The sequence below is a fragment of the Zophobas morio genome, unplaced genomic scaffold, assembly GCF_036711695.1.
Source record: "Zophobas morio isolate AGI-343-1 ecotype UQ-CSIRO unplaced genomic scaffold, CSIRO_AGI_Zmor_V1 ptg000022l, whole genome shotgun sequence".
Taxonomy (NCBI): domain Eukaryota; kingdom Metazoa; phylum Arthropoda; class Insecta; order Coleoptera; family Tenebrionidae; genus Zophobas; species Zophobas morio.
Genome location: NW_026972127.1, coordinates 9,678,009 through 9,700,911, shown reverse-complemented (window position 1 = coordinate 9,700,911; position 22,903 = coordinate 9,678,009). Strand labels below are relative to the sequence as shown.

The following is a 22,903-nucleotide window of genomic DNA, read 5'->3' as shown; positions in this document are numbered from 1 at the left end:
AAAAAAAAGCTCTATTTATAAAACTTCATAATTTTGTTTTAAAACTGATCATGTTTGAAGCTTTATTTTATTCGTTCCATTTGCTGTCTCTTACTGCGGTCTCTCTCGGATCGGGATATAACACCCACCGAACGTTCTTGGACCGATGGGATAATTTATTACTTCCGACATCTTTTCGGTTACAAATTTAATCTTTGCATAAATTTACTTCAGTGTAGTTAGTGAACTCGTTGTGACCATTGAAATATATAAAGAGTAAATTTTGAAATGGGACGAAAGTCGAAGATTCCAATTTCAAAGCCACGAAAAAGTCGAAAAAACTTTTATCAGAATTATTATGTCAAAAACCTACTAAAACTACAGACAAAAAATGCAGTTTAATCATTTGATTAGTTTTACTATTATTACGCTTTTATTTCCTAATTTCTCTACATATAAATATTATTGTTTTTTAGACCCGCCGCTGTTTACTTATATAAAGTGTAAGTCAATGTTACTAATAGAAATTTTATTATTGTTACTTTATATAATCACCAATCCTATTGCTTCTCGGCTTTTTGTCAAAGATCAAAGTGTATTACCTGAAAGAATTTTATTTTGTTAAGTAAAATATTACCATAAACCTTATAATTAGCCGGATAACCATTCAGTATACACAGGTAGTTTCTATACCTCTTTAGTTTGAACTTAGCCGATATTAACCAGATAGGGAACCAGTTATAATTAAAATATGTACTTTATTTTACACTTCAGATACACTTTTGAGCACTAATAATAATGATGGAATCGTCGCAAAATTGGAAATTTTCGATTTCGTGTAATCACCAAAATTATTATCCAATAGAAATAAAGTGTTGTTCTGTTACCATGCGTACCGCACATGCGTTGTATTGTTGTGTCTCGTTAAGCATTGCTTACAAATTTAAGCCTCAGGTAAACGGGCGCTTAAATTAAATAGTTCATAGAACCGTTTAAGAAAGACTTAAACGTTGGTGCAACACATTGTTGGTTTTAAGAAATGCTTAGATTTTAAGTATCTGACTTAAACGTTGGTGCAAATGGGCATAAGGGGTTTAAAAATACCTTTCTAAGAAATTGTACTTATTTTGCCTTATTAAACGGAACCAGCAATTATTCCTAAAATGTATCTACCTGCCGCACCGGGATAGACGATTACCGGACATGGTCATAAAAACATCATAAGCCGATATTGAAGAATAATAATTTATGACAGGTTGCCGACAACAGACCTTCAGCACCGAATAATCATTTCCCGTATTCTTTCGAAATATTAATTTTAATGCTGGAGATAATTATTAGATATACTCGAAACACAATTTGTATACTGTAGTATGGAAATAAAAACAAAAAAAAATCTTTTTAAGCGTACATAATAAATATTGCACAATTTGCGACACATCAAAGAGCGAAGCGATGGCCTATTTGCAAGAAAAAAGAAAAGATTTTTCAGTCTTGAATAACCATGCTACAGTAAAATGTTTATTTTTTTAAATTTAATACCACAATTCCTTCTTCTGCACCTGTGGAACGGGTGTTTAATAGCGGAAACCAAATTCGGACATCAAGAAGAAATAATTTAGGTAACAATACGTTCGAGATGTTGTTAATTTTAAAAAATTCATTAAACAATACTTAAAAAAATACATGTTTTCAGTTATTTTATTTGCCAACGCTTTACAAAGTATCTTGTATCTGTATCTAGGTACTTTTATCTGCCATATATCTGTATCTGTATCTAGATACTTTTAAAAGTATCTGTCCCCAACACTGTGCATAAAAGTAAGTGATATCCTCGTTGTTTGCTGTCAATGGTTTACTGTATACATACTTTACAAAGTTAGAAAAAATCATTACATTGGAACATTTTTAAACTTTTAACGACAGATATTTATGTTAAATGAACAGACAAATCACTTCAAAAGCATGCAATAAAAAATTCATATAAAATAAGTTTTGGACGGAGCAATCGGAAAATATTGTTCAGAAACGATTTTTTATACCCTAGAGTTTATTTGGAATTTCATTACTTAAGCTGCTCTAATTTGTGTTCCTGCACTCAGAATACAATGAACTTTTCACACAGTTGTAAGATTAGGTGTTATTCTGATGAAAATTCTTATTTAATTAAAAACTTATTGATATAAAATTTAAGAAAAAAAAACCCTTGGAAAGAAAAAAATCTCCTTCGTCATAATATTATAGTTTTAAGACAAAACTATTTATAATAATTTATTTATTTACGATTATACAGATGTAGCTAATTTGCCAAATAAAAAGACTATCTGAATACTCATTCACTTCTTGTTGTCTCTGATCATGCATCTAATTATATTATTTTGCAAACATTTTAAAGTTTTACAAAAATAGAAAGGGTTCATTCTGTAGTTACCGAAACTATAAATCTTTCAGAGTTCTCATCATTTTCACCTACACATGGTCTATTCGTAATCACAAGTGAGTTGTTTAATCAAAGAAAGCAGAAAATTTAATTTAAATTAGTACTGATCATGTCGTGAAAAATTAAAAACGCTAAAGTATTTATTAAAAAAAAACTTACCACGTAGTCGTTGTTACTTCCTTCGTTACTGTAAGTTGCACTTTTCTCATTAACGGAGGATAATGTTACACCTGTGACGGTATCGTTGTGGCTATTTGGAGCACACAATTCGATGGTAGCCGATGTACAAGTTTGATTACTTTGTTCTGAAAAAAATATGAAACAAGTAAGTATATAAACTACTGCGATCAATAAAATACGCGAGTAAAAAAAATATCAAATGTGAAAACAAACCTCGGATTCTTTTAGCTCTTCGTTTAAGCATGCAACCGGCAACTAATTCGATGTTGGTAATTAAAAATAAAATACCAATAACAGAAACACTAATAATAACAATTCTCGGTAAATCCTGTTTAAAAGAAAATAAAACGTATTAATCACCTGAAATACGTTTCTTGGATCTTCTGTATAAGAAACAACCAATTAGCAAGACGTTCATTAGTATTAGTAAGGTGCCCACAATAGTGCCCACTGTTATAAGGAAATCGGTGAAATTTTTTAAGTTTTCCTCATCTAAGCTGGGTGACGAATTAGACGGAGGAACTTTGTCTACAGTTAGTTCGTTAATAAAGAATTGCATGGAAAAAAAGATAATTGAACATACATTGGACAGCAATGTTAATCTGAGTGACCGAACTGCCCTGTGAATTTATCGCTTCGCAGGTGTACGTGCCAGCGTCATGTCTGCTTAACCTTGTTATATTTAAAACAGGACCGTCGGAGATGATTCGTTCCACACCAGAACCAGTTGACGATTGTATAATCGGTAGGCCGTCTTTGGTCCAGGTGTATGCGATGTTTTGCGGACTGCCATCCGCTTTCAGCGAGACGATCAGTGGTTCGCCTTCTACTCCTGTGACCGCTTCTTCGTTATCTTTATCGAAAACGGGTTTATCTAAAAGTGTAGGATTAAGGATTAAGAGATGTCATATTAGCGCCAAGGGTTTATCCTCACATAAAACTTGGAGAGTGATGGTGTCGAGAGCGGAACGTCGTAAGGCTTCATTAGTAGCTTGACACGTGTAAACAATTCCGTTAAGTTGTTCGGTGATATTGAGTTTTAGTTCGATTGTGGACACGGTGCCTCCATGAAGACCTGCTTTCGTCGTGTTGTACAAACCTTGTACGAGGATGCCGTCCCTCCACCATAATATTTTAGCTGGGGGATTACTTGAACCCGAGTCGCACGTTAACGTTGCTTGCTCGTTTGGTTTTAATTCTACAGGATCTTTCCGAATTGTCACATAGTCGGGAGGAACTACAAAGACACGTTTAGACGAAACTAGAAAATAATCTACCATGATGAATCGCTTACAATACACGTTCATAGTGATGTCTTCAAATAATGGAATATCGATTGCTGAATTCGCCGCTTCACATCTGTATCTGGCTTTATTGTCAGTAACATTTGTTACGATCGTTATTTCTGCCGTTACCGATTTGTCAGTCGTTTTTATAATTGAATTGATCTTCTTGTCGTTTTTATACCACGTCAGAGTGGCCAGAGGGTTTCCTCCAGATGATGTACACGAGATATTTTGCACAATTCCCGACGGTACATGCGACCCCTCCGTATATGTATATCCATGAATAGAAGGCGGAGTTGGTGGATCTATAAGAGAATACATTATAAGACGTCCAAGACGACGAAGAAGACTTACATAAAACGTTGATAGTATGCGTAGAGACTACATTTTCTCTTAACTGCATGTTCAATCCGTGACAAGTTACAACTAAACTTGTCCTGTTAGGCTCAACAACGGCTGTGATGTAGGACGTTGTAATCCAGCCTCCTTCTGGAGAAGCAACAGTTCTGGAGGTGGCATTTCTAATCTGTCTGCCGGCCACCATCCACTTCATTTCTGCAGGTGGATTCGAGTTTGCGGTTGTGCAAGTCAAGGTAACTAGATCGCCAACTTTGGCCTCGGTTTTACCTGATATGGTGACACGTGCTGGAGAAACTAAAAAAAAAAAACGAAATAGTACTGGAACGTTACGACAATAATCGGAGTTAATTACATAAAACGGTCATGTCGACTTCTGCTCTCAATGGAGATTTGGACATGATGTTGCTAGATTCGCACTTGTATCTTGCCTTGTTGTCGCTGGCGTCCGCTGTGAAGGTGTAAACGTTTTTTGAAACTCTTGCGGCCGTTTTGTACGCCATTCGGATTTGTTTGTCGTTCTTGTACCAGATTAATTGGGCTGGAGGGTTGCCTCCTCTACTACGACACGCCAACTCCACGGTTTGGCCTCGTCGGATAGTCTTCGCTTCCGTATACCCCTCAATATATGGCAAACCAGGCGGATCTGAGCACATTCGGAGTCAGAGTCTGTTAAACGATAAAGAGTGAAGTTACTCACGAAATACGCTAAGCTGCACTGTTGTTCTCATAGGTATGTCGGAAGATAATGCTTCGTGCCTCGCTTCGCACGTGTATTCGGCTTGATCATCTTCAGCTGTTGGCTTCAACGATATGCGAGAATGCGTGTCGTATCTGGTAACCCTTTTGTGCCAGTTTTTCCACGTAACTTCAATGATTTGATCATCGCGATTGGCTGCAGTGAAAAAGTTTGTCATTCTAAGTTGAGCAAATATTTAAAGTGCTTACGTATGTTTAATTCAACGTTTCCTCTATACCAGACAATTTTTGCTGCTGGTTTTGCATTTCGCACTCTGCATTCGAGATGGAACTCTTCATTTTCTTTTATTTCAACCGTTGAATTATGCCGGTGGTCTAAAATTTCAACGGATGAGGGCGGCGCTGAAAAGAGTGAAATGTAAATTTTTTATAGAAAGAAATCTGATAAAATAAATTGTTGACATTGCGATAAATTCAACCGTCCTCCTTTACAAATCCGACATCATTTTTATTAAGACTACTCCATATTATTAATATTATTATTATTAATGATGTTATTGTAGATAGGTTGGCTAACAGATCTAAGTTCAGTTATAAGCCAACACAAGAAGAAGCATCTTAATCGTTCCAAATAGCTAGAAGGATACTACTGGTTCCTTATTAGAAATTAATTAAGATGCTGTTTGTTGTTAAGAAGTATTCGAGGTAGTGATTGCGTGTGCTCATATAGAAGATGTTAAAATCTGTGGTTGAATAAATGTTGATGATTTGGTGCCATGGTGACATTATCAGAATATTTGTTTTCGGTGTATCACAATGCCAAAGACAGTGTTTTCGGGAATTGAAACTAGGTATCCGAAAATAGAAATTTGTTAGCAGTTTAGGACAATGAATACAATAGTTTAATAATAATTGATACAGAAATTTAAGGAAAAAATATCTGCGCGTACTATCCAGAGTTGGAAGTTGAACGCTTTCTAAGATAATATTTTGAGGAAACCCTCGAGGAGCATATTCGCTTTTAACTATAAATAAAAGGTATTGCTGAAATGTCTTTGATTTTTTTCAAGTGCATCTATATGGATTTTGTAAATAGGAGACCATACAACACTAGCGTATTCAAATTTAGTTCTTACCAGTGTTTTATGTAAGACAAGAAGCATACTGGGATTATTAAAATATTTAAAGTTGCGTAAAACAAAGCCTATCGTTTTATACGTTATTGAAGTAATTGCTTCAATGTGACATTTAAGGGAAAGTTGAGTGTCAAAGATAACACCAAGGTCTTTGAATGTATTGGATCTTTTCATGACTTGATTATGAATTGCGTAATTGTACCTAATATTATTAATGACTTTTTTATTAAATGATACTACACAACATTTATCTTTATCAAGAATAATGTTATTTTCAGAACTTCTGTTGTAAATTTTGGCGACATCCTGTCGTAAAAGAAGGCAATCATTCGTGGGACAATTTAAGGTCATCAGCATAAAGCAAATAGTGCACCTTGAGGGAGTCTACAATGTCATTTATATAAATAATGAAGAACAATGGCCCTAATACAGATCCCTGGGGAACACCAGACTGCTGGATGAATTTAAAAGATTTAAAACCCCGATACTGCACAAACTGAAATCGATTATTGAGATATGAAGCAATAAATTTTACGTAATCACAAGAGAAACCAATAGCATCAAGTTTATTTAACAGTAACTGATGATCGACTCGATGAAATGCCTTCGTCCAGGATGAGCCCGTCGTGAATGAAGTTGCTGTCCAGGAGGGAACGACCGTGCCGGGCGTTTAATTCTTTTGTTTATTTAATTTGATTTGTGTTTATTTAAAATAAGTTTAGCCGTAAGATTATTATCTTAGCCGTGTAGCTGGTGTCACGGAATAGACCCGATTTATTTTTTAAAATATTTCCAGGCGTTTTATTTTATTATCTTGCTTTCGCGGGCGCTCACCACCTAAAATTCGTGTCTCCGGCTTGAGAGCAACCCCAGCGGTCCCTCCCCCGGAGAGCGACCGCCGCTCCTGACCGAAAGCGCCACTAGTCGCCCCAAGGCTTGGCACCCAGGTACGCCGCCACCAGACGTTATCGGCGAGATTCCGGACCGTCACTGTCCGTCACACCGAAATTTCGTCGCAATTTGTCTAAGGCGTAAGATGCAGCACAGTATTTTATTATAGAAACTCTATATCTTTGATCTATATCATGAATCCTTGAAATTGATGCAGTCTTATTTGCATAATAGAGTTTGTTATGTATACTTTAATGGATTAGCATCAAGAGAATTTATAGCTAGATCAGGTGTACCTCAGGTTCCCACCTAGGTCCTTTTTATATTTTATATTTATTTATAAATGAAAGTATAAAACGCCTCTTGACTAATAAATTCAGGTTGTGGGAGCGGTCGCAAATGACTCTACAGAAACATAGATATTTCCAGGACATTCCTGACATTAACTTTGAAGCTGCGTGAAACATCTGACTATAAGATTTTCGCTCCACACGAGAATATATCTCCCTGATTTTAGGACTTTATGTTTTATTTTTTAGTAAATTAAAAACAGGACTGCGTTCGAACGTATGAAACAACCTTAATCAAACGTTCAGGTACTTACAGATGACGTTGAGCCTAACTCTTGCCCGAATTGCCTTATGAGACCTTGCCGGTCCCACTTGACACTCATATTTGGCGTCGTCCTCTAGGGAAACATTGCTCACCCTCAAGTTAAATATTCCGTGACGACGGTCAACGATCACAGAGTGTCGAGGCAAACTTGGAATAACCGACCAGAACCCTGTGGACAAAAAAAAAACATGATTTAATTAACGCTGTAGGATTCGCCCTTAATTAGTGTAAGCGGAATTTTTAGTGGAGGTCTTAAAGGCAACAAAACCAATCAGTTTTAACTATTAACCCCAACTTAAGACACGTATCTCAGACGCCGAAGTTGCATTTTGAGGGCAGTTAGTCAGAGTCCGTGAGAGTCAGTGAAGTATAGTCTATTTCAGAACTCCGTTCGTCTAAGCCATAAACCGGGGTGTAAATCAACAATTAGCACCCAGTTAGTAGGCTTTTACCGGACTTCTTTTGTTAAAGAACAAGCTGTCCCCTTCTTTTAGCCAGTAAGAGTTGAATTTAACGGTGCCCTTGTCTTTCAGTATAGAACAAATGAGTTGAATTAAGAAAACCACAGTGCACTTTCAGCATGGTTGTATGATATAGCGATTTACTCAATGCTTAAAGCAGTGACGTTAAAAATGTCGAAACACTATTTATACAGCCTGTTACAGAAAAAAGTAAATTAATAAAATCTCCAGCAGATACCATGGTATGTAAAGTAGCCCAAGAGCTATAAGGTTATATGACCATCATTATGAACACGAAGATTTTCGTTCTCGGATGATCGTGGTGCTCCTACTAAGTTTTAAAATAAAAGTGGTTATTTAAATAATAATTACTAAAGTATTGTGCCTAGTTTCAGTTTGAAGTTGGGTGAAATTGATGTTTTACATTAGTACATTTTTTTCTCTTGGTTTTTCCCTATCATAAGTAACACTTTTTACAAGTGAGTAATTGTACGTGATAACCTAGAATAATTAATTATCCTCTGTTCTCTGGTGCTTTAATCCATGGGCCACCTGTTTATTTCTTGGTCAGTCACTTTGAAAGGCCCGTGAGTGCGAATTAAAGTGTCCCTGAGTCTTATTTCCTTATATAGTTAACCCTAAAAGCGTTACATATGAATAATTGTTGCAATTGTGGCAACGCTTGTAAACCAATCGTATTTACAATAAATTGTGATGAATGTCAGGGTGTGATGCGTGTGTGGGTTTATCGGAGAATAATGTGATATTAACAAGGGCTAAATCAAAATTTGTCAATGTGGTATGCAACACATGTAACAGTAACATGTTTAATTTTAAAGATCTAAAAGAGCTAATAACATCAATAAAACATGATTTTATGACTTCTCTGAATGAATTAAAGGAGGATTTTGAAAATCTAACTAACACCTGCACCCTCTTACGAGTCAATACATTGTTGTGTTGGTATCAAAATGTCCGTGGATTGCGCACAAAAGTTACACGTTTGTACAATTCCATATGTTCTTGTTCTGAATTTGATTTACTTGCCTTCTCGGAGACGTGGCTCTCAAGTGAAATAAATAATAATGAATTGTTTCCTAAAGATTTTGTAATGTTTTTCGTAAGGACAGGGATTTCGAGCATTTAAATGTTTCTAAGGGTGGTGGTGTACTTATGAGCATTAGGGATAAATTGGAAGCTACTGCGTTAGATCTTTCTTCTATTGATAATCTGGTACCAGTTATAGATATTGTTGGAACCAGAATCGCTGGTTATTATGAACCATTAATAATTTTGTGTATCTATATTTCGCCAAGGACAAGTTTTCAAGACTTTGAATTATTTTTTGATGGTCTAAGTACACTAGATGTACTTTGTAATAGTAAAATTATATTGCTGGGTGATTTCAATGTCCCTGAGTTTACTTTGGGTGCTATAAACAACGTCACTACAACATTGAGTAACTTTAAAGAGTTTTTTAATTTTCGTCAATATAATAATGTAAAAAAATTGGTATAAAGAGTTTAGACACTACTTCCCTCGCTGTCGGAAACTTGACGACTGCATGCCTATTGTGTTTTTTTTCTCATTACATTTTTGTAGTGGGAATTTAAAAAAAAATTGCGATGACGTCATCAACATTTTTGCAAGGACACGTATATCAGTTGGGATAGATGTAGTGTAATACTAAGAATAAAATTATTATATTCTCAAATTTTCGGGAAAATGAATTGGGTCGTTTTGAATATTGATTTGTAATAATCAATAAAATAACGAAACAATTTACTCACGTATACGTATCAGAGGCAACTGAAAATCGTGTATGTATAAACATTCTTAATTTAAGATGACAGGCGTAACAGCATACGTGACAGTCAAACAGAGAAACTGTAAACAAAACGACCATCGGTTTTATTGCTTCGACTTCCGCTTATTATATAAAACATTGGGTTTTATTTTAATTCTTGACGGTGAAATTCACAATTGGTTGATTATAAACATGTCTATTTCACATTCGCGGAACCAAGTGAGCGCATAAAACAAAAGCAGGTCTGTAATGTTAAAGTCGATGTAAATAAGCGTGCTACCCTTATGTTTCAACCGAGTTTTTCCTTTAACAAATTTTGTGTCTACCAAATTGGGTTGCTTGGGGTGTAATACTAATAATAAGTGTTGCCTTTAATTTAATCAATAAAATAAATTGACTTCATTAATTTTTTTGAACCACCTCTTAAGAAAATCTAAAAAATATGAATGGAATGATAAATCAGAAGTACAAACTCATCATATTTTTTGCATTTTAGATAGGATTTATTCAGCAAAATTTAAGGGTGACGTCATCAATTTTTTTAGGAGGGATGAACAAATACATTTTGAACAAAAGTTTACCATGCTTATAATAACTTTAAAATATTCCCAAGATTTCAAAGCATTCGGTTTTGTAATTCCTGATTAAATCGATAAAATAAAATAAATTCACGCCTTCATTAATTTTTTTGACTCATCCTGCATATGCAAATCCAAAAATATGAATGGAATGATAAATCACAAGTACAGACTCATCATACTTATTTTGTACATTTTAGATACGATTTATTCGGCAAACTTTTGAGCTGACGTCATCAGTTTTTTGTAGAAGATAACCAAATATATTTTGACTAAAAATTTATTATGCTCTTTATAACCTTAAAACATCTGCAAGATTTCAAAGCATTCGGTTTTGTAGTTCCTGATTAAATCAATAAAATAAATTTACGCATTCATTAATTTTTTTGAGTCACCTTGTATATGCAAATCGAAAAAATTTGAATGGAATGATAAATCACAAGAAGAGACTCACCATATTTTGTACATTTTAGATAGGATTTATTCAGCAAAATTTTGTGGTGACGTCATAAATTTTTTAGGGGGGACGACCAAATACGTTTTGATCAAAAATTTACCATGCTTATGATAATTTTAAAATATCTTCAAGATTTCGAAGCATTCGGTTTTGTAGTTCCTGAGTAAATCAGTAAAATAAATTTACGCTTTCATTTATTTTCTTGAATCACCCTGTATATGCAAATCCAAAAAATATGAATGGAGTGATAGATCACAAGTACAGACTGATCATATTTTGTACATTTTAGATATGATTTATTTGGCAAATTTTCGAGCTGACGTCATCAAGTTTTTGGAGGGGATAAGCAAATATATTTTGACTAAACATTTATTATGCTCTTTATAACCTTAAAACATGTGCAAGATTTCAGAGCATTCCGTTTTGTAGTTCCTGATTAAATCAATAAAATATATTTACGCATTCATTAATTTTTTTGAGTCACTCTGTATATGCAAATCCAAAAAATATGAATGGAGTGATAAATGACAAGTACAGGCTCATCATATTTTGTACATTTTAGATATGATTTATTCGGCAAACTTTCGAGCTGACGTCATCAAGTTTTTGGAGGGGATAAGCAAATATATTTTGACTAAACATTTATTATGCTCTTTATGACCTTAAAACATCTGCAAGATTTCAGAGCATTCGGTTTTGTAGTTCCTGATTAAATCAATAAAATATATTTACGCATTCATTAATTTTTTTGAGTCACCCTGTATATGCAAATCCAAAAAATATGAATGGAGTGATAGATCACAAGTACAGACTCATCATATTTTGTACATTTTAGATATGATTTATTCCACAAACTTTTGAGCTGACGTCATCAAGTTTTTGGAGGGGGTAAGCAAATATTTTTTGACTAAAGATTTATGATGCTCTTTATAGCCTTAAAACATCTGCAACATTTCAAAGCATTCTGGTTAGCAGATTAAAAATTAAATTTCAAAATGTTGTTTTTTAATTTTGATTTTTTTTCCAAAAATTTGGACGTTTCGGGTGAAAAGTCGATTCGGAGTTGTAAACTACATGTGTAGGACTATGTTATTTTATACAATTGAAAACCCATTTACTATGTACAATTTTGAAGTGACGTCATCGCATTAGTGGTGGGGATGATTAGACAAATTTTGGTTAGCGTTTTACCATCTACATGATATTCTTAATATAAGTACAAAATTTCACAACAATCGGTCGAGTACTTTCGGAGATTATCTGTCTAATAAAAATCCGGGGGCAGACGGACAGACGGACAGACGGACGGACGGACAGACGGACGGACAGACGGACAGACAGACGGAAATGGGAGACCTATTTCTTCGTCTTCTAGGGGTCATGAAAGATCGAGAAAACGTAAAAGTAGAGTCGGCCGACGGACTCGATTACAATACTTGCTTTGCTTACGCTCGGGAAGTAAAAATCCTTAAGGTGCTTCGGTCTTAGTTTATGAAAGAAAGTTTACTCTGGTTTTTGCCTTCGATACTTCATTTGTTTATGAGTTGCAAAAATCGCTTTTCTTGGAAAGTCGGTACGTGTTTAAAACTTAAAAACATTCAGTGATTTTTTTGCGTATGTAACGAATTTTTGTTATGTAAAATTCGTGACATTTTGCATCTGCTTGTGAAGGAATCATTTATCTTCCATAAAATAAAAATTCCTACCTAAGGCGAATCCCTCCTTCGCCCATTGCACCTGACCCGCCAAATTGGCCACCTCGCATTCCAGCAGCGCCTCACCACCTTCTTGCACTTTAAGATCCCTAGGTTGCACTCGAAAATATTGTTGTTGACCATAGACCAAACTTAAACCGACGGTTATTAAGCACACTGCAAAAAAGGAACATTGTCAAAAAAGGGTAACTGCAACGAGGGTTGCCTTAAAATTTAAATTTATGGGATATGTACCAAACCTTTTCTCTACGCAGGTATTGGTCATTATTTTTTATGTTGGTTTGTTTTAAGGGGGAACGCTAGATGACAGACAAGTTTGAATTGGGCGCCATTTGTTGTCGTAAACGCAACCAGCAATCCTTCTTTAAATCTACCTGACGCGCTGAGATACACGATTACCGGACATGGGCCATAAAAACATCGTGAAGAATAATGATAATTTATGGTAGGCTTGAAAATTCTCACATTGACAAAGCATCCCTTTTTACAGGCCGCAGAGTCATTAAATGTTTGTTAATGGTACAATTTATTTAAATAATAATGTATTTATTAAAATCAAAATATACTACAAATTATTGAAAAATATATACGTCGAATAATTTTAACAGGAATATCAGAGGAAAATTAATGATATATTGCTTAGCAGAGTTTTTAACAAAAACTAACAATTATTGAAAAAAATGGGTATTAATTCGACACAACTTGAGCCGTTAGTTCAAGACTGCCAATAGGAGCGCCAAAAAACATTTACGGAAGGAAGCGACTTTCGGGCAAAACCCTTATAAGCTGATTGTTAGCGTTCTCGGCTGATTTTTTTTAATTTATGGCAAGGAACTCGGTTTTATAATAAACCGCTAGTACCAAGTTTTGTAATAAACCCGAATTAGAACTGGGTAACTATAATATTTTTACTCCACTCAGGATCCAGAATTCGATACACATGATTACTAAAAATTCATTGTAATATTGTTAATATACAGGGTTATTCAGCTAAGATGACCTATTTGTGTTTTTAAAATAGGCAACCCATAATACCGATTGCACTTGAGCCTGGATTACAAAAAATGTTTCAAAACTGGATTGTATCAAAGTTTACTTATATAAGTGTATAGAAACGTCAGCGTCAGGAAAATGCCTATGCATTCTTACGATAATAACGAGAAAACCGAATCTAAGAGATTTTTGTGGGCAAATTGTGTTTTTTTATTGCCTGGTAGGTGAACGAAGCACATTCAATAAATTTAAGACTGTCATGCAACTGTAATACTTTGGCTTCATCACTGAACAAAACACACTGAATAAAATTGGGATTAATTTGCATTTGGTTTCTTATAAGGTTGTATACAATTGTGCTGTACGGCTAGCCTTTTTGTGTCATTCTCCATAACGTGTCCATAAATAAGGATCATGTCGGTTTTCTCGTTATTGAATGCATAGGCGTTTTTCTGACACTGACCAACGTCAACACTGACGTTTCTGTATATTTAGCAAACTTTGATACAATTTAATTTTGAAACATTTTTTGTAATCCAGATTCAGGTGGATTCGGTATTTTGGGTTGCCTATTTTAAAAACATAAATGGGTCATCTTAGCTGAATAACCCTGTATATTTTGCTTTGTTAATTAATAAAACTAATAACAATATTTATAATAATAATAAAAAATATATAAAATACAACTTTTGTTTAATACGTCCACGTCCAGTAACTTCTCCCTGCATTGTTTACTCGAAAAATAGTTTTACAAAAAGTACTCGTATATGTTTTCATTTGCCGAGAGATCATTTTCGAACTATATTTATAATACAAATATGCAAGACTTGGTGATGAAAATTGTACTCCTCGTACCTAAAAATTTAGAAATAAATTTTATTTATTTAAAAAAAATCTCTCGCAAAGGCAGGTTCCTCTTTCTTCTTGAATCAATTATTTCGCGCAATAATGCCCCAAAGTAAAATGTGCCAAGTTTATTTACCATCTTTTTACACGTTTCTTCATCTTTGTAATTTTTTCTATATTTATTCCTTTGGGTGTCCACACAACAAAATAAACTTGTGAAAGACCCGTAAGAAGCATTTGTCCCTAGACTTGAAAGTAGTAATCATGATTTTCTTTTTATTTTCAAATCTCTATCTGTCATTGTACACAGTTTTATCTGTTGCTGTAGTCGGTCTAAATTTGTAAATACGTCAAACATTTGAAACCGTAACCCTAATTCCTCTTTCTTTTGCCCAAGTGTTAGAGAGTTGCCTAGTGTTCATTTCAATTTGGTCTAAATTCAAAGATACTTTTCTCAAAAAAATCTCTTTGGCTGTAACAAATGTTTCTACTTCCACGTCAGGATTATCTAAAATATTTAAACCATAATCGCAGTGGGGACCAGCATACGTCCGTTTTTTACGACATATTTTTTGTTGATAACATTGTGTAATAAACTCCACGCTGTATCTGCCACCCTTCGAAACAAAATTTCAACAAAAAATCCATTATCCATCAACAGTGGGACAAGATTTTGTTGTCTAGCCCCCACTTTTTTTACAGATTCTTCAGTACAAAAAGAAGTTAATTTGGATACGTAATTGCGAATATAATTTTTACGTTAAATTTTTTGAAGATGAAATTGTAAATTTTAGTCCCATTTGACCTTTTGGCAATAAATTCTTTTTCCGTTAAACGAGCCATTATTATGCGACTTTATTAAACCAACAAAAATTGACAAAAGCGATTCTCTTTGACTGATTTTTGTTTCAATTTTTTTATAGTAGATACAAAAAAATAGACACTTCTTGAAACTGGCCAATAAAACAACTGATAACAAGTTTTTATTTATTTTTTAATGAATCTTTTAAAATAAATATATTTCAAATATGTTTCGCCTAAATTATTTTTTCTTTGTGTAAGAATTTAGCTTTCGCTGCTAAACATCCCCTCCACAACGTTTTATTGTAAAATTCAGTGAATATGGTTTATGGTATCAGATTTATTACCCTTCAGGATTATTTTTAAAGATGGATAACACTGAAAGTTACAATACAGAAAATGATGCTACAGTAGTATGAGTCACAGAACACTCCTAGTGAGCCTTTTATATGTATTTTTGTGTATGGAACCACCATCACCAACATGGCATGTATTTTTTATCTAGATACAGACATTTTGTGCCTAAATGTGTTTTTATCTATATACAAATAATAGATAACCACTGATCATAACACTGTTTATATTTTTTGACTTGTATAGTACGCTGTAGGATTTTTGCCAAACGTTTTTAAATCAGTCTGTATATTCATAATCAGCACAAATATAACTTACATCCATCTAAGTTTAAAATTATTCATCAAAATTCAAAACCAGTATTAATAATACATTTAGGCGAATAAATTAATAGCCTTGTGTCCAAATTGTGTTTGAATATAATAATTATCTCGAATACTAAAATTAATATTTCAAAAGAATACGGGAAATGATTATTCTGTGCTAAATTATGTTATGGGCAGCCTGTCATAAATTATCATGATTCATCATTATCGACTTACGATGTTCTTGTGACCCATGTGCCGTAAGCGTCTATCTCAGCGCGTCAGGTAGATTTAAAGAAGAATTGCTGGTTGCGTTTAAGGCAACAAATGGCGCCGAATTCAAACTTGTTTGTCGTCTAGCGTTCCCCCTTACAACAATGTAAGTTTCATTTCTTATATTGAAGTTCTGTGGTCACTTCGAGTCGTTTACCTCGTCCCCAGGAGCTAAATCAAGTATAAATTAATAACGGCAGAATTATTTTAAACCTCCGCCATCCCCAAGACAATTAATTATTTCCTTTGAAATTTATTTTCGCGCATAAAAAGCCACAGTGCCACAGTTTAATTACAAAATAAAAATCCTGCACTTACATATCTGTCGTACGTAATCCATAATAGCCACAAAAGAGTAATCCTACAAATGAACGTAATCACTAAATCACTGAATCTTTCACAGAACAAATGGAATTTTCGTAAGTGTTCCACCCTCACGCAGCGTTGAAGTCACTTTACACAAAAGTGCACAGAACTCGTGTGAAGAGTTATTACGCACTAATGAACCACATAGTTAAGAGAGTTAGTACAAATAATGTCGACCTTACATCCCGTTAAGTAACCGCGAAATAATCACTGAAATCATCAATGGACAGGTAGTACTTTCGCAACACAGCCCCAGTGCTTCACTATCGCTGAAACGATGAATAAAATTCGGCGTTAACGTGAAACTTTCAGCTTTTTCAGGCGGGCTTCATGAGGTCACGCAATCGCGAACTGTCATCGAGATTTCCTCGCGCCAATTAGAATGTAGAGGGTGGGGAGATCGATTTAAAGATCGGAATCGAATCTATTCCCTGCGAGTACGTCCGATATCGATATTTTAAAGGCTAAATCGATTTTTACTTAGAATTTCAATTATGTTATAAATACTTTGTTGATACAAGCGTCTTTTTAGACTGTCAGAAGTTATAGATAATAGAATAATAAAAATTAAAAAGTATGAACTAGCGAAGGAAAATTTATTAGTGCGCATGCACCTGTCAGTATATTTTCCTATTTCCGCAGAGACTTTAAATATATATTGTCGAGGAGTTGGGTTGTTATTAAATCCACCCCTAGCTCTAATAGAAGAAAAAAACAATTCGAGGTGGTCTTGGCTTAACTTATACGTCAGCAAATATTTCAGAGTGCCTTGCTCCACGACATATTCTTGAACTTGTGGTTTCGGGTTGCCGGAACGGTAAACGAATTAAGGGAGGTAAGAACAATTTTATTTTGCTTTTACCAAGTACAAGCGATTTGATACAGAGCTTCGCGGTCTGGTCACATTGCAGATGGGAATGGCGCATGCGTGATTTTAACGAAATGTCAAATTGAATTACATGAGAATTACAGCTTAAGATATACTTATTACAAAATATTTACAGCTCGAGATATATTACAGAAAATTTACGGCCTAAGATATGCTTGTTAATCATTTTGTAAAAAATCTACCTTGTCTCTGGGGCGTGGTTTGAATTTGGCGCCTGTATGGGTAAGTTGGTATTGTTGTTGGCACCCATGGTTGTCGTTGGTTGGAGAGCTGTCATCTTTCCGACATGGGTGACCTTTTACCTGTCAAAAGAGATATTAGAACGTTTTGTCTTCACTATTATTGCGAAAAATTTGTCGGAGGGTTTTGACCACTTCGAAGGGGCCCTCGTAGGACGGTTGTAGGACTTTTCGTACGGAGTCAACACGGACGAAAACGAATTTTGCCTGCTTCAGCTAATGGGGTGGGGGGCCTGTCTAATTTGTAGACCACAGTTTATCTTGCAGACTGGGGGTTAAAAATGCTGCAATCAAGCCAAAACTCCACATATGCTTATTTTTCAATACGAAGATTGTTAATACAAAATTTCAACTCGTTCGGAGAAACCCTCAAAAATCACCCCCAAAACAACCTTGCAGACTGGGGCTTAAAAATACTCCAATCAAGGCAAAATTTTATATTCGCTAGTCTCTCAATACCGGGATTATCGATACAAAATTTCAGCCTATTTGAAGAAACCCTCAAAAACTACCCCCAAAACAACCTTGCAGACTGGGTCTTAAAAATATTATTTCCAAATCGAAATTTAGTGTTTAGTTTTTACCTATACGAGAAGTGATAATGCAAAAAAACAGCCTTTTTTAAGCTGCTCGTAACAAGTACCCCAAAGCAATCTTTCATAATGGAGCTTAAAAATACTCCAATTGAGTCGAAAGTTACCACTTGCTAAGTTCTTTACACAAAAAATTATCATGTTAAATTTTAGTCGCCTTGAAGCAACTTATAAAAATGACTGATAGTTCACATTCATTTAAAGTACAAGTAGCAGAAAAATTTTAGACACATATAAAGAGACAGTACATATTTCTAAAGTAGGTGCACACCATAGAGGTAGAATGAGAGGAGGGAAGACAGTTTAAAAAAATGCCTGGTACCGCGCTTTCTACTAGAGTCATAAATGGTTCTTCCAGGTCCTCCTTGAAACTGGTTGTTCCAGTGGCGTGCCCGAATACTAGACATAAAAGAAAAATAATTTCATAAGAAAGCATATAAAAGCAGCAGCAGCAAATTTACTTGAGTGTTTAATCGGTTAAGATTCGTTGCTACGGTCGTCGTGTTATCTCCACCTTCGCACAAACCGATCTAATTCCTACAACAACTGCGGCATCACCTAATGATCTTAATATGCATTGTTAATTATGAAAAATATTGTTGTGTTATCTTTTATAACTTTATTTTAATGCATATACACTGAGCGGCAAAAAAACCGGCCACCCTGAAACATTTCGCAAAACCAAACTTTAAAAATTACTAATTTAACTAGTGATCGTTATTTCATTAAAGAACTATTCACTATTGACATATGATATATAAATTAGCAAAAAAAGAAGACAAATAAACACAGAATTAAATTTAATTTAACAAAATAACAGAAACAGAGCGACAATTTGAGAGACAGCAAAAGGGCTAAATGTTCAAAACATACAGCATCGCAGTTAGAGAGAATTCTCAGATGTTGCCGGCTATTGAGAATTCATCATTTTTTGAACAATCGTGTGCTTGTGCTGGGCGATGAAAAATATTTTACGTTTGCGTATTCAGAGATGGAAGGATGGATTTTGTACAAACAATATAGAAGAAATTACAAATAAAATTAAGTCGAAGGCAAAATTTGAAGATAAAATTTTGATTTGATGGGCTATATCTGCGGCTGGCGGTTCAGCACCATTCATTGGCAGTATTAGAAGTGACGCGGTCAATACATAACAATATATGGGAACACCATAATAACAACCGACGGTGTAATATTTTGGCCAGATTTAGCAAGATACCATTATACTACAATGTCCAGGGATTGGTTAGAAAGAAATAATATAAATTTTGTACCTAAGATAATCCCCCCATAGTGCCCCAGTGCGAACAATCGAAAACAAAATTTGGGCAATATTAAATAAAAAGGTTTACAACAACGGCTGGTAAGCCAATTTATTAGAAGAACAAATTACCAGAAAGTTAGAGAAATAGACGTGGACACCATCCAAAGGCTGTAAGACCTACATATGAAGACAATTTTGCGTCGTATTGAATATAACGGATCTTTATCTGTTTTCCTATTAATAATAATTAATTAAGAAATTAGCACTTTTCTGGGTTCTTTTTGAAATTCAAATAAAATTAAGTTTGAGCTTCCTATTTTTTACGTTAGGTTTCTCAGAAATTAAAAACGTCTCTAATTTTCTTTAAAATATCTTTAAGATTTTGTTTCCTATGAATTTTAAATTTTCTCTTCTGGACACCACTTTGTATTTTTTGACTGATAATGAAAGTTTAATTATACCTCAAAGAACTCAAAACCTGCATATAGTATGTACTAAATGAACTAAGTTAACAGCAAAAATGACGTGTAAAAACACACCCTAAAATGAGAGACTGAACGAAAAAGCAGCAACTGATTCTTATCTAACAGTGATAAACATGAACTCAAATTATCGCGATTCACGTATCTATAACAAATACTCCTATATTCGTAATTTACATATTTTTTAAACTTAAATATTAATAAATTAATTAATAATTAACAATAAAATAATAAAAAAATAAATTAAAAAAACTAAATTAAATTTAAATAATAAAATATTTTTTTTAAGTGATTCGTTAAGGACCCTGAGCTTTTTTAGGGCGATCGCCGGGTAGCCGGGCGAGCCAGTCCGACGCTGTTTTAATTCCTAGTCTGTTTCTTTTAAGGATTTCTCCAAATGTATTAAAATTTTGTATCAACAATCCACGTTTTGATAAATAAGCAAATGTCGAGTTTTGACTTAACTGGAGCATTTTTAACCCTCAGTCTGCAAGGTTGTTTTGGGGGTCATTTTTGAGGGTTTTTGCGAATGGGCTGAAATTTTGCATCAATAACCCTCGTATTGAAAAACTAGCGAGTGTCGAGTTTTAACTTGATTGAAGCATTTTTAACCCCCAGTATGCAAGATAAACTGTAGTCTGCAAATTAGAAACGCCTAAGTTCGAGTGCCTAGGCACAAAATAACATCTACAGGACGCCGGAAATAAAGAGCGAATTACAATAAAGACTGATAAGTAAAAACTGAAAATAAAAAAACTTTTGGAAGTGAAATGTGGACGGTAGGAACGATAAAACAAAATTTACTAAGCAGATGGAAAAGAAAAGCTTACCGAGGGAAAAAGGTAAATGGAAGACGGGAAAGAAAAACAGACATGAAATTATTTAAAGAACCGAGCATAGTTGTAGTAGTGGTAAGACAACGAATCAAATGGAGGATACTGACGTACAGAATGCTAAGAAAATTCAGAACTGTAAACTGACGGGAAGCAGAAGCCTGAGAGACATAAATACAAGTGGAATGAAGCACTGGAAGAGAAAAACAAGAAACAAAACGGAATAGAGAACAACAATACAACAAGCCAAGAGCCTTCTAGGCGTTTAGAGGTATAATGTACAGAATGAATAACGACTATAATAATGGTTGATGATTTACATACATGATTATCTATTGTATCATTATATATGTATTTATCACATAATTACGTTGACGAGTTTATTCATATGCTATAAATGTCAAGAAACTTTGAAGAAATAATCATTAGGGACGTGGTCTACCTTTTTATGGTATTGAACTGACTAAATGGTCGAGCAAACAAGGTCAAGAATTTCTGTTGAATAATTTGTAGGTACAGCTAAATAATATATTTTTTTGTAACCAGAATTCATAAATATCACAATTTAATCATGTAAAATAATTATTATAAATCTGTCCAGTTATTTTTGTGAAGTAAGAATAAAACACAAAAAATCAATGAAATAATTTATAGTTTGTTTTTTTTTTTTTTGTAACAAGTATTTAATTCGTGAAATTATTGCATTGAAAGGGGACACGTTCTGTCCTGAGTTTTCTTATTATATTTTTTTTTATAGTGACTCCATTTACCAGCTTCAAAACACGTAATGGTGTTGTCGTTTATCTTACGATCGTTACGATTAAAAGGCTCTTACATATTTATTTAGTCATCAAACTTTCCATGTTGTGCCTTCTTTTAATTTTGTTCTTGTCTGACCTATTAAATCAAATGAACGAAAAAACATATTACGGCTTTTATGTTTTATTTATTATACTTACAGAAAGAACTTATTTTTGACCTTTTAATCTTCCACTGCGTATCACAGTTATCGGTATTGGTGTGATGGTTCGTTGGTAGTGTCAAACTAAAAATTTACTTTCACAAATGCAAGATTAAGGTTTTGAAGTTCCCTGAATCCTTTCACATGGATTTTGAGTTGTCGTCTTACCCGAAAGGTATTGATTTCTTTTTGTGTACAAAGTGATTATAAAAGATTGTAAATACATCAAGTAGGTTTTACTTTTCCATTTTTGCTGCCTCGTTGTGCTACCTGTCAGAAACTTTTCAAACACAATTTGATGTACAATATTTTATAGTCAATCCAGCCTGTTCATGATTTACTACTATAATATAGTGAAAACAAAAAATGTGTTGTTTAAATGTTTATTCAAGTACACTTGCGAGCATTGAAATCGGGCCACTATTCACATCTGACTTTGAATCAAATTTTCCACCGAACTATATTACACTACATTATATATTAAAGAAACTAAAAAAAAACCATTAGAAAGACCAGATGTTTGTCTTTAAAACAGAGTTACGAAAAACTTCATGACATTGTTTTGCAATATTACTTTTTTTCTTTTCAATAACGAAATTTTTTATGTTAACAAAATAAAAAATTTAAAGAAGGAAATGATGTTAATATTCGGTGTTGCCACTCCTAGCTCTAATAACCGCTCGCATTCGTCTATTCATGGTCATTCATCAATTCTTCTTGCGGGATGAGCCCATTCTTCTTCAATGGCTATTCTGAGCTCTTGGAGTGTTCTATAGGATTCATATAGATATAGATATAGATTTTGAATAATTTTCATTCAAAATCAGATTTGAATAGTGGCCCGATTTTAATGCTCGCAAGTTTATATTAATAGGTATTTTAATTAGACAAATCGCATTTACTGTTTTGTTTTCGCTGTTTCTTTTATTATCTTTTTTTTTAATTAAATTATCAATGATTTTAGCCACAAATTCTCTAGTCGTCAAACAAAAATAAGTAGCAATTGTACTGTAATAATTTAAATGTACATATGTTTTAGTACTAGATAAATTTTGTTGTATTATACCTACATATAAATGATATATATTTTGGCCATTTAAATT

At 34.0% G+C, this 22,903-nt stretch overlaps 1 protein-coding gene across 1 annotated transcript in view; it reads right to left on the bottom strand.

Annotated features, from left to right (window-relative positions):
* LOC135133593 (nephrin-like) overlaps nt 1-20,479 on the bottom strand; it is a 32,131-nt gene extending 11,652 nt beyond the window's left edge. The window contains exons 1-15 of the mRNA XM_064062042.1: nt 20,311-20,479; nt 18,583-18,659; nt 17,611-17,730; nt 16,492-16,534; nt 12,593-12,757; nt 7,573-7,752; nt 5,191-5,343; nt 4,943-5,137; nt 4,598-4,888; nt 4,240-4,539; nt 3,894-4,190; nt 3,534-3,836; nt 3,183-3,473; nt 2,960-3,127; nt 2,579-2,724 (exon numbers count right to left, since the gene is read on the bottom strand). Coding sequence (XP_063918112.1) covers nt 2,579-2,724; nt 2,960-3,127; nt 3,183-3,473; nt 3,534-3,836; nt 3,894-4,190; nt 4,240-4,539; nt 4,598-4,888; nt 4,943-5,137; nt 5,191-5,343; nt 7,573-7,752; nt 12,593-12,757; nt 16,492-16,534; nt 17,611-17,730; nt 18,583-18,659; nt 20,311-20,479 — 2,898 coding nt within the window. The remainder of the gene's footprint in view (nt 1-2,578; nt 2,725-2,959; nt 3,128-3,182; nt 3,474-3,533; nt 3,837-3,893; nt 4,191-4,239; nt 4,540-4,597; nt 4,889-4,942; nt 5,138-5,190; nt 5,344-7,572; nt 7,753-12,592; nt 12,758-16,491; nt 16,535-17,610; nt 17,731-18,582; nt 18,660-20,310) is intronic.
* Between the last annotated feature and the right edge of the window lie 2,424 nt (nt 20,480-22,903).